Below are 15,469 nucleotides of genomic sequence, written 5' to 3' on the forward strand. Positions count from 1 at the left end.
TTGTCCAACCCCTGTATAGTACAAATAATCTTATTATAATAATAATAATAATAATAATGCTAAATTATTCTGCAGTAGCATGAATATTGTTTGCTTTTCTGTTTAAAATAAAAGTGATAATGTTATAAATTTTAGTGAAGCAGGGGTATTTTTCATCAGCCTATTATACTTTCATATAAGCTCATGCCTAGTTGCCACTGGTTTATTTGGATGTACTTTAGTTATTTAGGCCCACGGCTCCTCTCTAGATGATGTGTTTTCATTTGCCTTGTCCATTAACATGTTTATTAGGCCCTAAAATGTGAACGTAATATATTATTTGGAGATACAATATTCAAATTATTAACATCTGAATAAAATACATTGACTTTGCTTACAGATCAGTCTCTAAAGTATTTCAGTTTTGCTAAAATATCAGTGAGAATGAAATTACACATGGATAGAGCTGAAAAACATGGTTACTCTGTCAAGGAGAGGTCAATGAGTCCATCACATTGAGAACATAGTGTACAACTTGACGATGAGAAGAAAACCTCTGCCCTCCTAATATAATAGAACACTGCTAACAGCCGGTGGTTTATATAAGATTGCATAAAAACGGAGCCTTGCAAAAGAATTTATACCCCTTGAACCTCTCACATTATGTCATGTTACAAGCAGAAGCTTCAGTCCGTTTTCTGGGGATTTTATGATAGATCAACACAAAGTACAACACAGTTGCTGAAGTGGAAGAAAAATAATATAAGTTTTTACAAATAAAATCCAAAAAAAACATTTTTCGGATTGCATTTGTATTCAGTCCCCCATGAATCGATACTGTAAATCCACCTCTCAATGCATTTATAGCTGCAAACCTTTGGGAGTATGTAAAATAACTCAAAACTAAATATAGTTTGATATAAAACGTTCCATGGTAAGACTGGCTGTATGTTTAGAGTTGTTGTTCTGCTGGGTTAGGACAAGGTAGGCTGTTTTTTGCAGTTTAGAATAGGTTTTCTTCCAGGATAACCCGATATTCAGGTTAATCCATCTTCCCCTATACCTATACTCTGACCAGCAGCGCTGTTCCTGCTGAAGAAAACCATCTTAACAGCATGATGTGGAGATGTTGTATTAACCTACCAGGTCTACCATTGTAGGCGAACAACTCCAATTTAGGTCCTGTCTGACCAGACCACTTTCTTCCACATGTTTGCTGTGCCCCTTACATACTTGTGACAAACGTCTTAAGGCTTTGTTTCATCAATGACTTTCTTCTTGCAAACCTTCCATGAGGGCCATATTTATGGAGTGTATGACTAATAATTGTCTTGTAGCTCCCACTTGAGCTGTGGAAATGTAAAAGCTACATGTTGCTGGACCTTTTTTTAGATAAGTGTATCTGAACTTAAGCATCCACCAACCACATCCAGACTGGCCACTTGAATGCTGATCAGAGCTGCCTCACTGGGGTTTATTCACAGCTTCTTTGTAGCTATCTCAGTCCACATTTACTGGGTTTCCATATGTTTTGTTCTGGTTTCCCCGATATGTATGTTGAACCTAATAAATTGATTGATACTTAATTAAATGTTAATTTTGCAACAAAAAAAAAAAGCAACCCTTTCTGTCAAGAAGAGGTCAATAAGCCCATTATGTTGAGAACATGGTTATAAACTGTCAGGTTCAAACAACCTAAAATACTTATAATCATCACAAAAAGAAGAGAAAGACAAAGAATTAGTTATTTTACTCGCTGCGAGGAGAACGGACAGAGATGTGCTTTCAGTTACAAATCTCTTACCGCTCTGAAAACCATCTGTCCATTCCTCTCTTTTTATTTTCTTTGGGCGTTCCCTAGTTACAATAAACGTTGCTCTCTAAAGAATGGGAAAAACAGCTGCAACCTATACAGGTCATAAACACCATTATCTTGTGACAACACACTTCCACAGTCTCCCCCCATCTTAAGATCAGTGTGTCTTCTGTTCAGCACAATCAGCCATCATCTTTATGACATCCTCAACTGTGACTGCTTCCTTTCCAGCTCCACCTTTGATCCTTGCCTGCAAACAAACTCATCACGTCCTTACTCACACATACAGCATGAAAGGTTATAAAGATCAAATTGTAAAGTTAATAGAAAAGGAAAAAATATAAGATACATCTATATACAATTATTCCAACATCAACTTGAGTTTACAAAAGATTACACCAATGCGTTAAAATGATCCTCAACAGTTTGTGAATAGATGGAAAGACATAAAACCTTTTTGTAGCGAATGAGAATTTTTATGTTTGGACAGTGGGAAACGCTCTGATCTAAGGATTTGAAGGTTGTCCAGTAACAAAATCCTAAACAATAGTGGTTTTAAAAGTAAATGTTCAAGACATATTTTAGTAAAATGAGAAAGTTTATTCTCATAACAGCAAAAAAGAAACTTCAAATCTCTTAAAGTTTACATAAAGGACCAATTCCCGTCGAACTACTTGCCTGCTTTTCTTAGGTCACTTCCTTCACTCATGGGCAGTTCTAGACAGGGTCCAACAGGGACCAGTGCCCCTGTGGAACTTGTCCTGGCTCCTGTTGTGGCCCCTGTACTGAAGACATAATACTAAATCAATTTATTATGATGATATGCACTGGGACAGAAACCTTAACCTATTGGTCCCATGGACCAATTACATGTTTTACCTCTACAGATTTATTTTAATACTGACTTTAAAATGAAGGTGTTGGACTTTTAGGATCACAGTTAGATCAGGGGTCTGCAAACTGCAGCTCCAGAGCCACAAGTGGCTCTCTGGCTCACTTAATATAATAAAAAATAAATTTTGGCTTGTTTTTTTTTTCATTCTTTAGTTCTGTGCCCCATGAAAAAACACTGGCCCTCTCTCACAGCTGTGATATCAAATCAGTTTCTTCAATAAAAAATGTCAATGATTTCGATTTTTCTTTAAAAATTTCATTTACCACTTTATAGTATAATGCTTTCAGAGCTGATTATTAACTGATTACATATATATTTCTATTCTATTTGTGATTTAACAGGGAGCAAATAAATAGAAGATAAAAATTAAAGATAAATACTCTCCTCTTTCTTCTCAGCAGAATTCTCTCTGTTTTGGATAAGCTGAAGGATTTTACCTCCTTAAAGTAAAGATTTACAATAGTCCAACATTAAAGTAACAAATGAATGGAAGGGTTTTTCTTGCATCTGGGAAAAGACATATCTAATTTTAGCAACATTGCTGAGGTGAAAGAAAAAAGTCTTTGAACCCTGTTGAAATGGAGTTTTGACGAAAATTGAGAATGAAAGACTCACCTCCACCTTCCAGTGACTCTTCGGTGCGTCTCCCGCCCTTCCAATCAGCATCCTGTCTGTCTGATTCTCCATCCAATCACCTTCTGATGCCTTGCTTTTAAAGGAACTTCTACCGTGTTCATCTTCGCTTGTCAACTGAGCTCATCTACGACTCCGACGCCTCCTCGCACTGTTTGTAACAGACTCTCCTTCCTCCCCTACCGCTCGTAGGAGCGCTTGCCTCTCTTCATGGCTCATTTCTTCCTTGCGGAAAGTGCATCAAGAACTCCTACTCTTCTCCTGCTAAGCGTCGCCAAGGTAGCCCTGCCTCCTCACCGGCTCCCGCCGCTGCGTCACCCGGCCTGGTTTCTCCAGCAGTTCTCCTTCCATCTTCATCCCTCAAACCAATCATCCTACAAATTTACATGCTTCATTCATCTCGTTCATGGATTCCCCCCCAGTGCTCCACGTCATCCCTTACTCACCTGCTGTGAGTTCGCCGCCATCTCTGCCACATCAGCATTTCCTCTTCCCGCTCCATTGTAGCTGCCTGCTCCTCGGCTCCTCCCACTGCCGTTCGCCCTTGCTAGCGCCCAGCCTTGCTTGTCTCTAGGCAAGATGTATCACTCCACTCTCTCTACTCTATCTTTTTCATTCATGTGCTCTTCAAGCGTGCGGTGTTTCCCACCCCTCTTTTCATTCAGGTTGATCATTTACTCTCATGTATTTTACCATCTCGTTCAGGCTCAGCTCTAAATCCTACCGAGGCAGCTTATTATCTGGTTCTTTCATTTTGCCATCTCCCAAAGCTGTCTAAATGTATCACTTCCTCTGATTATTTTCTGCTTCGTTTAAATCATCTTGTCCCCAGCTTTCTGTCCGAACTACCGCACCCTGCTGCCGGTCAGACCTCTCGGAGTTCCTCCAGTCCTTGGTCCCCAGAAGTGATCACACTCTCTTAACACTGGCTCTTAAAGGACGATTCTCAAACAGCTTCTAACTCTCTGCTCTTTTATTCTAAATTAAGCAGAGGAATGATTACAGAGATCAGCGCTGAGGCTCCTGTCTCGGATCATCACCATATGTGAAAGGTTGACAAAGAGCCCCGAAAGAAGGTCACACGTGGTTTTATCTGGCACTCCAAAGCAATAGATGTGCACTTCCCTAGTGTTTATCAGTAGATTACGTGCCATCATTGCCGTGTCTGTCTGATAAGTTGTGTAGTAGCTGGTGTCCATTTTTAATCTCAGTGTGCTGCTGCATTTTAATTAAACGGTTATCGGCTACTCCCTTTAAAAAAAAAACCAGTGCCCCAGCCACAGGTCATTCATGTCAAAACTTTAGGCCATTTATCACCGTATGGTGTCGATGTGTATTCTTATCTTTATGGGATGTATGGACGAAATCAGCTATGCTTAATATTATTAAAGATTCTCCCTAACATTTCTCAGGATCCTCTTTTGGTGGTCAGCGGTCTCTAGGCATTCAGTCACCACCTGCATAGTTTCACCCAAGCATAGATAATTCAATACTTTACGTCCCTCATTGTTGTTCTATTTCTTATTTGGCTGCTCGTTTTTAATCAGTATCTCTAGTCCTTCTCAGCCTTAGCTGCATCCACCCTCGCTCAATCAAGAGCCTGCTTAGACTGCGCTGTTCTTTCCACTGACATTTATACTGCAAGCCACCTTCTAATTCCAGCGGCTTGGTCGGCCATCAGAGTGCTTTGCTCCTCTCTTCCTTTTTCCAGAACTTCTGCACGGTCACAAATTGCTGGGCTTTCCGCTCCAGTCTCCTTTCTAACTGGAACGGTATCTCCTTCTCTTCCAGCGTCACCGTTCGCTCGGCTGACTCGTCTTACGTTTTACAGTCTGTAGCGTCCCGGTCTAAAAGAAGGTCTCTCAGCGGATGGTTCACAATCCTTGGTTGAAAGAGCCTTGCATGTGATCACATTGCAAGATCTAAGGATATGCAGAATGTAATGCCTTTTAATAACTCAATCTTTATGCTGCTTTTAAGCTCTTTGCCTCATTACCTTACCATAAAGACTTATTTATCTTTAATTATTACAGCCCTTTCGCCCTTGACAATCTTTTCCTTGAGTGCTTTTACCCCGTTTCACCATATATTTATTAAACATCTCACCTCCCTATATTTCCCAGTGCCATGAAATGATATAAAATATATATTTCAACTGTCTGTGACTTTACTTAGTTTATGATATTGAACCTAATAAACTTTCGTATTGCAATTAAGCGTGCATAACTTACTAAGAATATTGGCGCCCTCTACTAAAAAAAACTAAACTTTTATAAATAATGTAACTTGGTATTCGCATGTCAAATAAGCCAGCACATGACCTTGCTGCACTCCTTCTCTTCTGTTTGTCTTCCATTTAAACACAGAGTTGTAAAGGAAGAGCTGTGTGTGCTTCTCTGTGACTCAACAAAAAGGAAATTGTACTTGAGCAACAAATCTTTGTCCTCGACGCAGCTTTTAATATGTAAGCATTTTTTTTTTTCTTTTGCCGGAAGCAGCCAGATTTTTAATTGACGAGAAAGGCTCGTCTTAATGGTCTTATTCCCAAAAGGATTCGAGAGTCATTTTAATAGCAAAGTTCAGCTATAAATTAATTTAGGTGTTTATCATCTGAGTAACACGTTGAGATGTTTCCTTAGTGCATGGCTAAGAGATCATTGAACATTTCTTCTTTCACCCACCAGGGGTGTAGCTAAGCAATGTTTCTCTCATTTCATTCTGTCTCTGTGGCAACTGGCATCATGCTCCACCGTAACCTGCGAACAGGTGGATATGACCCGCCAGGGGTGTAGCTAAGCAATGTGTCTCTCATTGGCTACCAACCTTTATCTCCTGATGGTGGAACCCCAAGCAGCCAGTCAGGGATTATTATAATATTTCAACCTTGTTCCCTTATCAGCCAGGTGCTAAAACTATTTCCTGTTACGATATTCATCATAACTATCTTTTCCCGTGATGATTGTAAAGCACACTTTCTCTCTGCATACAGGGTTGGCGCTGCTCTGTTCAGTGGTTTACAGCATCTCCCCGGACTATGCGTTTCAACATAAGCACTAATCGTGCTGCTGCCACAGCAGCTTAACAAACTCTTATGAAACAATTTATGAACAGTCAATTTTTAGTAAAGTTATTTACACGGACGTAGCTCCATCCGTAGGTTTCTCTGGGCAATTCGTTTCCGCTGTAAGGCCTTCTTTCTTCCCTGATCTGAATCCCCAACTTTCTATGAGATCATCCTATCACTATAGCCTGCTGCATTTGGGGCATTTCTGGAAGAAGCGCATTGCCACTTTTCTGATAATGCAGCAGTGGTCAATCCCGTTAGTCAAAGCCGCTCGTCCTCTAAGGCATTATGCCTTACCTCCTGTGCATCCTGGCAAGCCATAACTCATAACTTCATCATTCCTGCCCATCATGTTCCAGGTTATTCTATTTAGTTCCTAGGTCTGCTGTTGTTTCTCCCCATCAGTCTACTTCAATTTCTCTTTTTAAAGTCTATGGTCGATTGAATCCATCTCTTCATCCTTGCTCATATCAACCTGCATTCTATTATTTATCAGGTTTAACCTTTTTCTACTTTCAAATCCTTTTCCTTCGCATGCCCCATTTCTCATGCTAAAAGGAGCCCCATGTCCGCATCCTGGTTCCTCAAATATTATAGGCATGTCCCAGTTCAATGCATTACGCCCCATCCAGTTTTCACGCCATTCCTTCAGGATAGGAGCAGCCACTACTGCAGTGACCCAATGTCTCTCCCTCAGCCGCTCTCCAGCAATTGGGTCATTGGTCTTCTTCATCCTTCTCTTCCTATGTTCACCCGGATTTCCACTCCGTTCTATCTGCTCAATGTTTTATCAGCTCTCAGGTAAGAGCTCCCAACAATTCCTGGTGGTGATTGGCCTTTATCCATCATTGGCTTTGTTCAATCATCATGTTACTGTTTTGCAAGTCTCTTCCCCTCAACACCTGCCAGTCTTGTCTAATTTTCTCCTTCACTCTAGCTCCCCTATGTTCTTTGAAAAGTACTTCTATTTGTTTCGCCCTTCCTTAATTGGAGGCTGATTATTCCTTGTCTTCTCATGCTTGTACATTACTTTACTCATCTTCCTGCATTTACTTTGTCGTTCTCTAATTACTTAACCCTGACTCATAGATCTTTATTTTAACCCTATTTCTTATCTTCATCTGCATTTCTTTAATGGCATTTTCAACACTCCATAGTTTCCATAATTTCTTCATCTCATTTTCTTCATCCTTCATCTTCTTATTCCTTCATTACCCGTTCTATCTGTTCTTTACTAGCTGATCCGTTCATAACTTCATATCTTTATTCAAATCCTCAGCGGATATACAGGGGTTGGACAATGAAACTGAAACACCTGTCATTTTAGTGTGGGAGGTTTCATGGCTAAATTGGACCAGCCTGGTAGCCAGTCTTCATTGATTGCCCATTGCACCAGTAAGAGCAGAGTGTGAAGGTTCAATTAGCAGGGTAAGAGCACAGTTTTGCTCAAAATATTGAAATGCACACAACATTATGGGTGACATACCAGAGTTCAAAAGAGGACAAATTGTTGGTGCACGTCTTGCTGGTGCATCTGTGACCAAGACAGCAAGTCTTTGTGATGTATCAAGAGCCACGGTATCCAGGGTAATGTCAGCATACCACCAAGAAGGACAAACCACTTCCAACAGGATTAACTGTGGATGCAAGAGGAAGCTGTCTGAAAGGAATGTTCGGGTTCTAACCCGGATTGTATCCAAAAAACATAAAACCACGGCTGCCCAAATCACGGCAGAATTAAATGTGCACCTCAACTCTCCTGTTTCCACCAGAACTGTCCGTCGGGAGCTCCACAGGGTCAATATACACGGCTTCTATAGCCAAACCTTTGGTCACTCATGCCAATGCCAAACGTCAGTTTCAATGGTGCAAGGAGCGCAAATCTTGGGCTGTGGACAATGTGAAATATGTATTGTTCTCTGATGAGTCCACCTTTACTGTTTTCCCCACATCCGGGAGAGTTACGGTGTGGAGAATCCCCAAAGAAGCGTACCATCCAGACTGTTGCATGCCCAGAGTGAAGCATGGGGGTGGATCAGTGATGGTTTGGGCTGCCATATCATGGCATTCCCTTGGCCCAATACTTGTGCTAGATGGGCGCGTCACTGCCAAGGACTACCGAACCATTCTTGAGGACCATGTGCATCCAATGGTTCAAACATTGTATCCTGAAGGCGGTGCCGTGTATCAGGATGACAATGCACCAATACACACAGCAAGACTGGTGAAAGATTGGTTTGATGAACATGAAAGTGAAGTTGAACATCTCCCATGGCCTGCACAGTCACCAGATCTAAATATTATTCAGTCACTTTGGGTGTTTTGGAGGAGCGAGTCAGGAAACGTTTTCCTCCACCAGTATCACGTATTGACCTGGCCACTATCCTGCAAGAAGAATGCCTTAAAATCCCTCTGACCACTGTGCAGGACTTGTATATGTCATTCCCAAGATGAATTGACGCTGTATTGGCCGCAAAAGGAGGCTCTACATTATTGTGGTCTAAAACCAGGTGTTTCAGTTTCATTGTCCAACCCCTGTACCTCTAATCACGCATTGCCTACATTGGCATATCTATCACCTTACTCTGCTCTCTAAGCTTTCATCAAGCGGTGCATCGCTTGCATTACCCCTCTCGGCATATCTATCACCTCGCATTGCCCCTCTCGGCATATCTATCACCTCGCATTGCCCCTCTCGGCATATCTATCACCTCGCATTGCCCCTCTCGGCATATCTATCAACTCGCATTGCCCCTCTCGGCATATCTATCACCTGGCATTGCCCCTCTCAGCATATCTATCACCTGGCATTGCCCCTCTCGGCATATCTATCATCTCGCATTGCCCCTCTCGGCATATCTATCAACTCGCATTGCCCCTCTCGGCATATCTATCGACTGCTTTGCTTCTTTATTATTTTCCTTGCTTCATAGCCTATTTACAAACTTCTTTTCTCTGCTTTTAATCTTCCCTGCGGCTTTCACTTCTCTTTTTCTTTCTTATTTTATTCCACTTTCTTGATAGATGCCCTTTTAGTACTCTATTAGGCCTCGCCTCGGCCCTTATTTTTGGGGGTAGACATATTTAAATCTAAGCCTTACAAATGATCATCTTAGCTCATGTCATTTTCAGCATTCATGTCTTCCTCCCAGGTCCGAGCGCCAAAGAAATAATCATGTAATTTCTCATCGTTAAAACTTTTCTAATTGCCATCCCTCTTTTTGTGAGTCTTTTCAGATTGAAATGGAGTTTTGACGAAAATTCAGAATGAAAGACTCACCTTCACTGCCTCCACCTTCCAGTGACTCTTTGGTGCGTCTCCCGGCCTTCCAATCAGCATCTTGTCTCCTGGCCTTCCAATCAGCATCCTGTCTGTCTGATTCTCCATCCAATCACCTTCCGACGCCTTGCTTTTAAAGGAGCTTCTAGCGTGTTCATCTTCGCTTGTCAGCTGAGCTCATCCCTCCTCCACCCCACCTCCACCATCTTCCTTCACATCTACTCCTGGCTTCCTCGCTCCTTGGCTGCCAATCCACCACCAGTGTTGGATCAGGGGGAAGACATCTCTAAATCTAAGCCTTACAAATGATCATCTTGGCTCATGTCATCATTAAAACTTTTCTAATTTCCATCCCTCTCTTTGTGAGTCTTTTCAGATTGAATATGGGATTTAAACAAGGGTCTTTACATTATTACTGGAACCCAATGTAAGTCAATGACAAAGCACATTGTTTTTCAGATGTTCTGAAATAAAAAATCTTTCAGGTTTTTGTGGCTTCAAGAAATACATGTTGTCCACCCAAGAGATTGGATTCACCAAGATGTATGGATAAATATAGATGAGTATCATAATTATAGCAATAGAAATGTATCCCATGATGCCTGATAAGTTACCAACATGAAATGACATCTACGTATTTCACATATAGGCACCTTTACCATTGCCACATGTCTGGTTTTATGCCTTACTCTGTGACTCATGGTGTACATACCTATTATTAATACATTGCCATCTCTTTCTTTGACAGTACAGCATGTTTTGAGCATGTGGAAAATTTTTCTTACACTAAATATAGTATAGTTCCACCCTATAATAGTGCAATGTTCAAACACGTATATTTCTCCCACAAAAGCAGCATCATTGTTTTAAATATAGAAAGTAGTTATAATGTTAATGCAGGAAATATTTCCTTATCCCTTACATTTACCTGTACCTACAGGGGTTAGACAATGAAACTGAAACACCTGGTTTTAGACCACAATAATTTATTGGCATGGTGTAGAGCCTCCTTTTGCGGCCAACACAGCATCATGACAGGTGTTTCAGTTTCATTGTCCAACCTCTGTGTGTATGCACTATCATTGTTTATTGAGACACCTACAGGAGATATTTAGTTTTCCATATGTACGTTTCAAATGCCAAAAATAGCAATATAATTGTCTGTATTTAGATTTTCCTAATGCAGACATGGGCTGTGTCTTGGTGTGAATGTGCTCTATAAATGCTCCACTTTCACTGACTCCCTGACTGTGATCTATTACTCGATGCTAAACAAGCCAGTTCTCTGTGAGAACGCCCTCACACAATGAACTCGTTTCTTTGGCTTCACTGTGCCTGTTGTATAGGGGAGCAGCTCCGTTAGGAAAGGTCTGAATGGACACTGTGTCTGGACACGCTGTCAGGCACACTGAGCACAATGGCGAATCATGCATGACGGGACATCTCAGAAATGGATTTTATTCTCCTCTCTCTGTGTTTGCACAGGTTCAGTACAGATACCATGGGAGCGTGCCATCTCCCCAAACAAAGTGCCCTACTACATTAAGTAAGTACAGCTTCATGGTGAGTGTTTGCATTGTCCAGGTAAATGCACTTTTTCATGTCAGGTTAAATGGCTGGATTAGTGATGGGGAGATGTTATTTTTAGTGTCAGACAAACAAATGCTTGATGTGTTGCATTTCTAAATATTGTGAAATGGATTACCTCCCATATGGTTAGTAATTGCTTTTTCTGCTTTGCTGAATTTTTCAGTTTATTTGGCTATTTTGTGAAGATCAATACACAATTTATTACAGGGCTGTTCACCTAGAGGGCATACATAAAAGCCCCAGCTAGTTTTGTAATTTAGTTATTCTGTTAAAGTTTGGTAAACAAGGTCAAGAAAGCAGAAATTATTTGTGTAATTCTATTAGAAAAACAAAAATAGCACAAAAATGATACTAAAGCAGAGTTTATTTATGTTGCACAAATTTAAAACCAAAGTTATCAGAAGTGTAGTCAGATTGTTTAGATCTCTGCCAATTGTTCAAAAAATGTCTACATGTCTACCTTACTACCAGCTAGGGGGTTAGAGGACGATAGGCACATACAAACAGGAAGAGAAGCACTGCCCGAGGTGTACTTTCAATCGGGAAGTGAAAAAGTTAATTAAGCATTAATATCATGTTAAATACACATCAAACCAGTTTTCTTTGTCAAACTAAATGCAATTTTAAAATCAAGTTGGGTAAGTTTTCCACAGTTAGCTGAAGTTTCTGGAAATATTACATACATTTATTTTATTTATTAGGTTTTTTTGATAGGGTCAGATACACAGTAACATAAGCCAACTGAAAGAACAGAAGCAGTCAACAAGCTAATTTGCAGCACTTGTCCCTAGAAGGGCTTTTGCGACAATAATACAAGCAAAATATTCAAATACAAACAAATACATCAGAGAAACTAAAACATGGTAATAACACATGCTAAACGTGATTACAGTGCTGTTAGTGACGCAGCTAGAAAAGTATGGTAGAACAAACGTTTCATAACTATTATCATTCTCCTGGTGCCACTATAGATGTTTCCTCATTCAAAGTTATTATGCACAAACCAGTCAAAAATAAGGAATGTTTCACCAGATTTCCTTTCAGTACACCATCTACAGGTGTTCACTTTTCACGATCAGCTGAAGTGAAGAACACCTGTAAAAAAAACTCATTGGCAGTTATCACAAACGTTTGATCGCAGTTATCATTTGAAAACTCTTGACTTTTGTGTTCACTCAAGTTGTCTATGTCTAATATTAAAATGTATTTACGGATCCAACATAAAGCAACATAGAGCAACAACATCATAGTTTCAAATCCTGGGCTGGGGTCTTTCTGCATGGAGTTCACATGTACTCCCTGTGCATTCCACAGTCTAATAACGTACTGTTAGGCCCTAGGTGAGTGTACATGATTGTTTATCCTGTATTTCACTGTGTTACCCTGTGATGGACTAGTGACATGTCCAGGGTATACCCCACAACTCACCAAATTACTGCTGGAGATGGGCATCAGCTGTCATGATATGACATCCTTGGACTTGGTTTGTGTTTTGTGTTAACGTTTGTTTAGTTCTGTTTCCCTGTGTTGTTAATCAGTTCCACCTGTCCCCTCTGCCTCCCTGCCAGCTTGTCACACCTGTTCTTAGTTCCTGTGATTACTTGCCTTTGTTTTCTCCCTGTATATTAGTTGGTCTGTGTTCTTTGTTCCCTGCTGGTTCCTCTGTTTATTTACTCACTGTTCTGCCATGTTTCATTTCCCTGATCAGTTCTTTGTGTTTTGCTACTTCCTCGAGATTGCTAATTAAAGATGGAGATTCCTTTAATTATGCGGCTGCCAAGCTCTTGTCTGCACTTTGGTCCGATCCAAACTCAGAAGCCGACATCAGCCCCCTTGCAATGATAAGTCTGTGTAGAAAATGAATAGATGGATGAACCCGTAATATGTAATCATTATAAAAAAGAAAATACAGGAGAAATTGGTAAGGGGTAAACACTTTTTCACATTATTGCATATTTATGGAGCTTATTATGGCACACATTTTCCAAAAAAAATCAAACATCTTTCCATAGATGAAACATTTATTGGTGAGTAGAGAAATAATGATGGTGATTTAAGAATAAATTGCTGAGCTTCTGTGATGTGTGTTTGGCTTAGCACTCATTTATTCATCAATTCACCTGATCAATGCTACTTATCTTTACAGAAATGTAAAGATAAGTAAATTCTATCCTAAATGCAGGTATATTTAGGCACGTTTTTGTGCATAATGTTGTATTTGCAGCTGGACAAACATTTATGCTGTTTGTTTCTCTGTAGACTGGCAGTATTAATCTTATTAATCATTTGCAACACAATCTTGTGGGTCTTTGTTTAGCCTGCCAGTCAGTGCTTTATGGACTGTATTCCTATTCCGGTGGGGATGGGAGATGTATAGCATCTGAGTAGCTCTCTACTCGGCAGTAATCAATGAACGCTTGTGCAGGTAGAATGATGATTGCAGCCCTGAGAGGCCCATGTTATCTGGCTGATTTCCTGCTGTGGGGTTTCTCATGTATTCTGCTGCTCTTGTCCTTTTATTGGATCCATTTTATAGATGATACATTTCCTGGATGTTCCCTTAGAGAAAACTGCAGTATAGAGTTTTTTTTTTTTGTTTTTTTTTTTTTTAAGGTAGGTATGAGTTGGATCATGTTCTATTTATGAGTGCAGCAGGCCAGTCATGTGTTGTGACTCTGATGAACATAAATTCTTTCATTATGTTTGACTCGTGTCTGGACTGTTCAGGCCTAATATCTCCTGGCTTATCATGCTAACACGGGTCACCGTGTTCTGCTCTTCATATTTCCCCTTTCTTTTTTACTTTTTTGCTTTTCATTCTCCCTCCTATTATTGCTTATTTCTCAGTCTCCCCTTTGTTCTGTCAAGTCTAGAAAAAGAAGTGCACTTCCATTTGTCCTTGCTACATGAATTTATTTGCCTTTATTTTATTTTTTTTCTTTCAGCCATCAGGCCCAGACAACATGCTGGGACCATCCAAAGATGACAGAGCTGTACCAAGCGCTGGGTGAGTAAAGAGATGAGACGTCCTCCCGCTTGTTTGTCCGTGACGCCAGTCGGCCTGCAGAATGGCCCCCAAATTTGGGCTTCTGTTGTGAAGGCCTTATCTCGCAGCTCATTAAGCGACCCGCATCTCAATCACCTTGGGGGCTACATTTCTACTGTCATTAACCTACGAGGCCCAATGTGCCAGTGCAGTGATTGCTTCCCGCTTAGCCTCTAATTAATTAGGATTAAAGGACATGATGTGTTTCACTGTTAATCTCATCTGACACGGGGAGCTGGCAGGAAAAGATATGCACACCGTCACGGGCTCACCTGGACATGCACGGCACAAAAAATATTTGTGGATAATGTTTCTCATATACTAATAACTTCTGCAGTGGTCCTGATAAACAAAGGGGACAGATTTGGGATGTCTTGTTCCTTGGTTGCAGCGTGTAAAATTGTAGTGAATGGGTTATGTCTCCTTTTCATCTCTTTAATCTTCATATTTTTCTCCTTCCACTAGCGGATCTGAACAACATCAAGTTCTCTGCATACAGAACAGCTATGAAGCTTCGACGGGTTCAGAAGGCGCTGAGATGTATGTTTGGTATTTTGTTGTTTGTACTTTGTCTGTCTGATCGCTTAAGTGATATTTTGTTATCCTGCACCACAAGTAATTCACTGTGATATGGTCTCTGTGGTATAATGATTAGCTGTGGCACATTTGTTTAGTCAGCTATCAAAAGCATCATGGCTCCCTCCATTCTGCTTGGAAACAGTTGAAAATATCCTCTGCTATTGGCTTTAAAATGCAGTAATCAGGAGTAATGACGATCCCTCTGGAGTTATGCACTTGCCAGAATGCTTCCTCACTGTCATCGCAGCCTTGCATTCAGCTTAATTAGCTATTAATTGGTCCATTTGAGTTACAAAATGGAAGCTAATTAGTTTTAGCTGCTTGGTTGAAAGCTTGATTGTTGGTCCCATCAGGGTTGATACCTCCCTTTGGACCTGTTTTTCTCTCTTTCGGGACTCTGACCTCAGTTCAGCTCAGCTTTGCCCATTTTTTAACTTTTGCTGTTTTTATTTCCATCCTATTTCTTTTGCCTATTTTGTTGTAACCTTCCAGCAACCTTCTCTCCTTTCCACATCCCAACTTGCTGTAATAAAAACTCAGCAAGCACATAAAACCTTTTTCAGTCACTTTCTCTTTCCAGCTGCTAT

The 15,469-nt window shown here is 40.5% G+C and overlaps 1 protein-coding gene and 1 long non-coding RNA gene across 2 annotated transcripts in view; one reads left to right on the forward strand and one right to left on the reverse strand.

Annotated features, from left to right (window-relative positions):
• drp2 (dystrophin related protein 2) overlaps window positions 1-15,469 on the forward strand; it is a 387,952-nt gene that overhangs the window by 306,062 nt on the left and 66,421 nt on the right. The window contains exons 10-12 of the mRNA XM_047353123.1: window positions 11,153-11,213; window positions 14,203-14,264; window positions 14,769-14,843. Of these exons, the coding sequence (XP_047209079.1) occupies window positions 11,153-11,213; window positions 14,203-14,264; window positions 14,769-14,843 (198 nt within the window). The remainder of the gene's footprint in view (window positions 1-11,152; window positions 11,214-14,202; window positions 14,265-14,768; window positions 14,844-15,469) is intronic.
• On the reverse strand, window positions 2,049-3,848 carry LOC124860133. Its single transcript, XR_007036276.1, has 3 exons — window positions 3,770-3,848; window positions 3,306-3,697; window positions 2,049-2,580 (listed from the first exon to the last, which is right to left on the reverse strand). It is a non-coding gene; the product is annotated as an uncharacterized LOC124860133 (long non-coding RNA).

The sequence above is a fragment of the Girardinichthys multiradiatus genome, chromosome 23, assembly GCF_021462225.1.
Source record: "Girardinichthys multiradiatus isolate DD_20200921_A chromosome 23, DD_fGirMul_XY1, whole genome shotgun sequence".
Classification (NCBI taxonomy): domain Eukaryota; kingdom Metazoa; phylum Chordata; class Actinopteri; order Cyprinodontiformes; family Goodeidae; genus Girardinichthys; species Girardinichthys multiradiatus.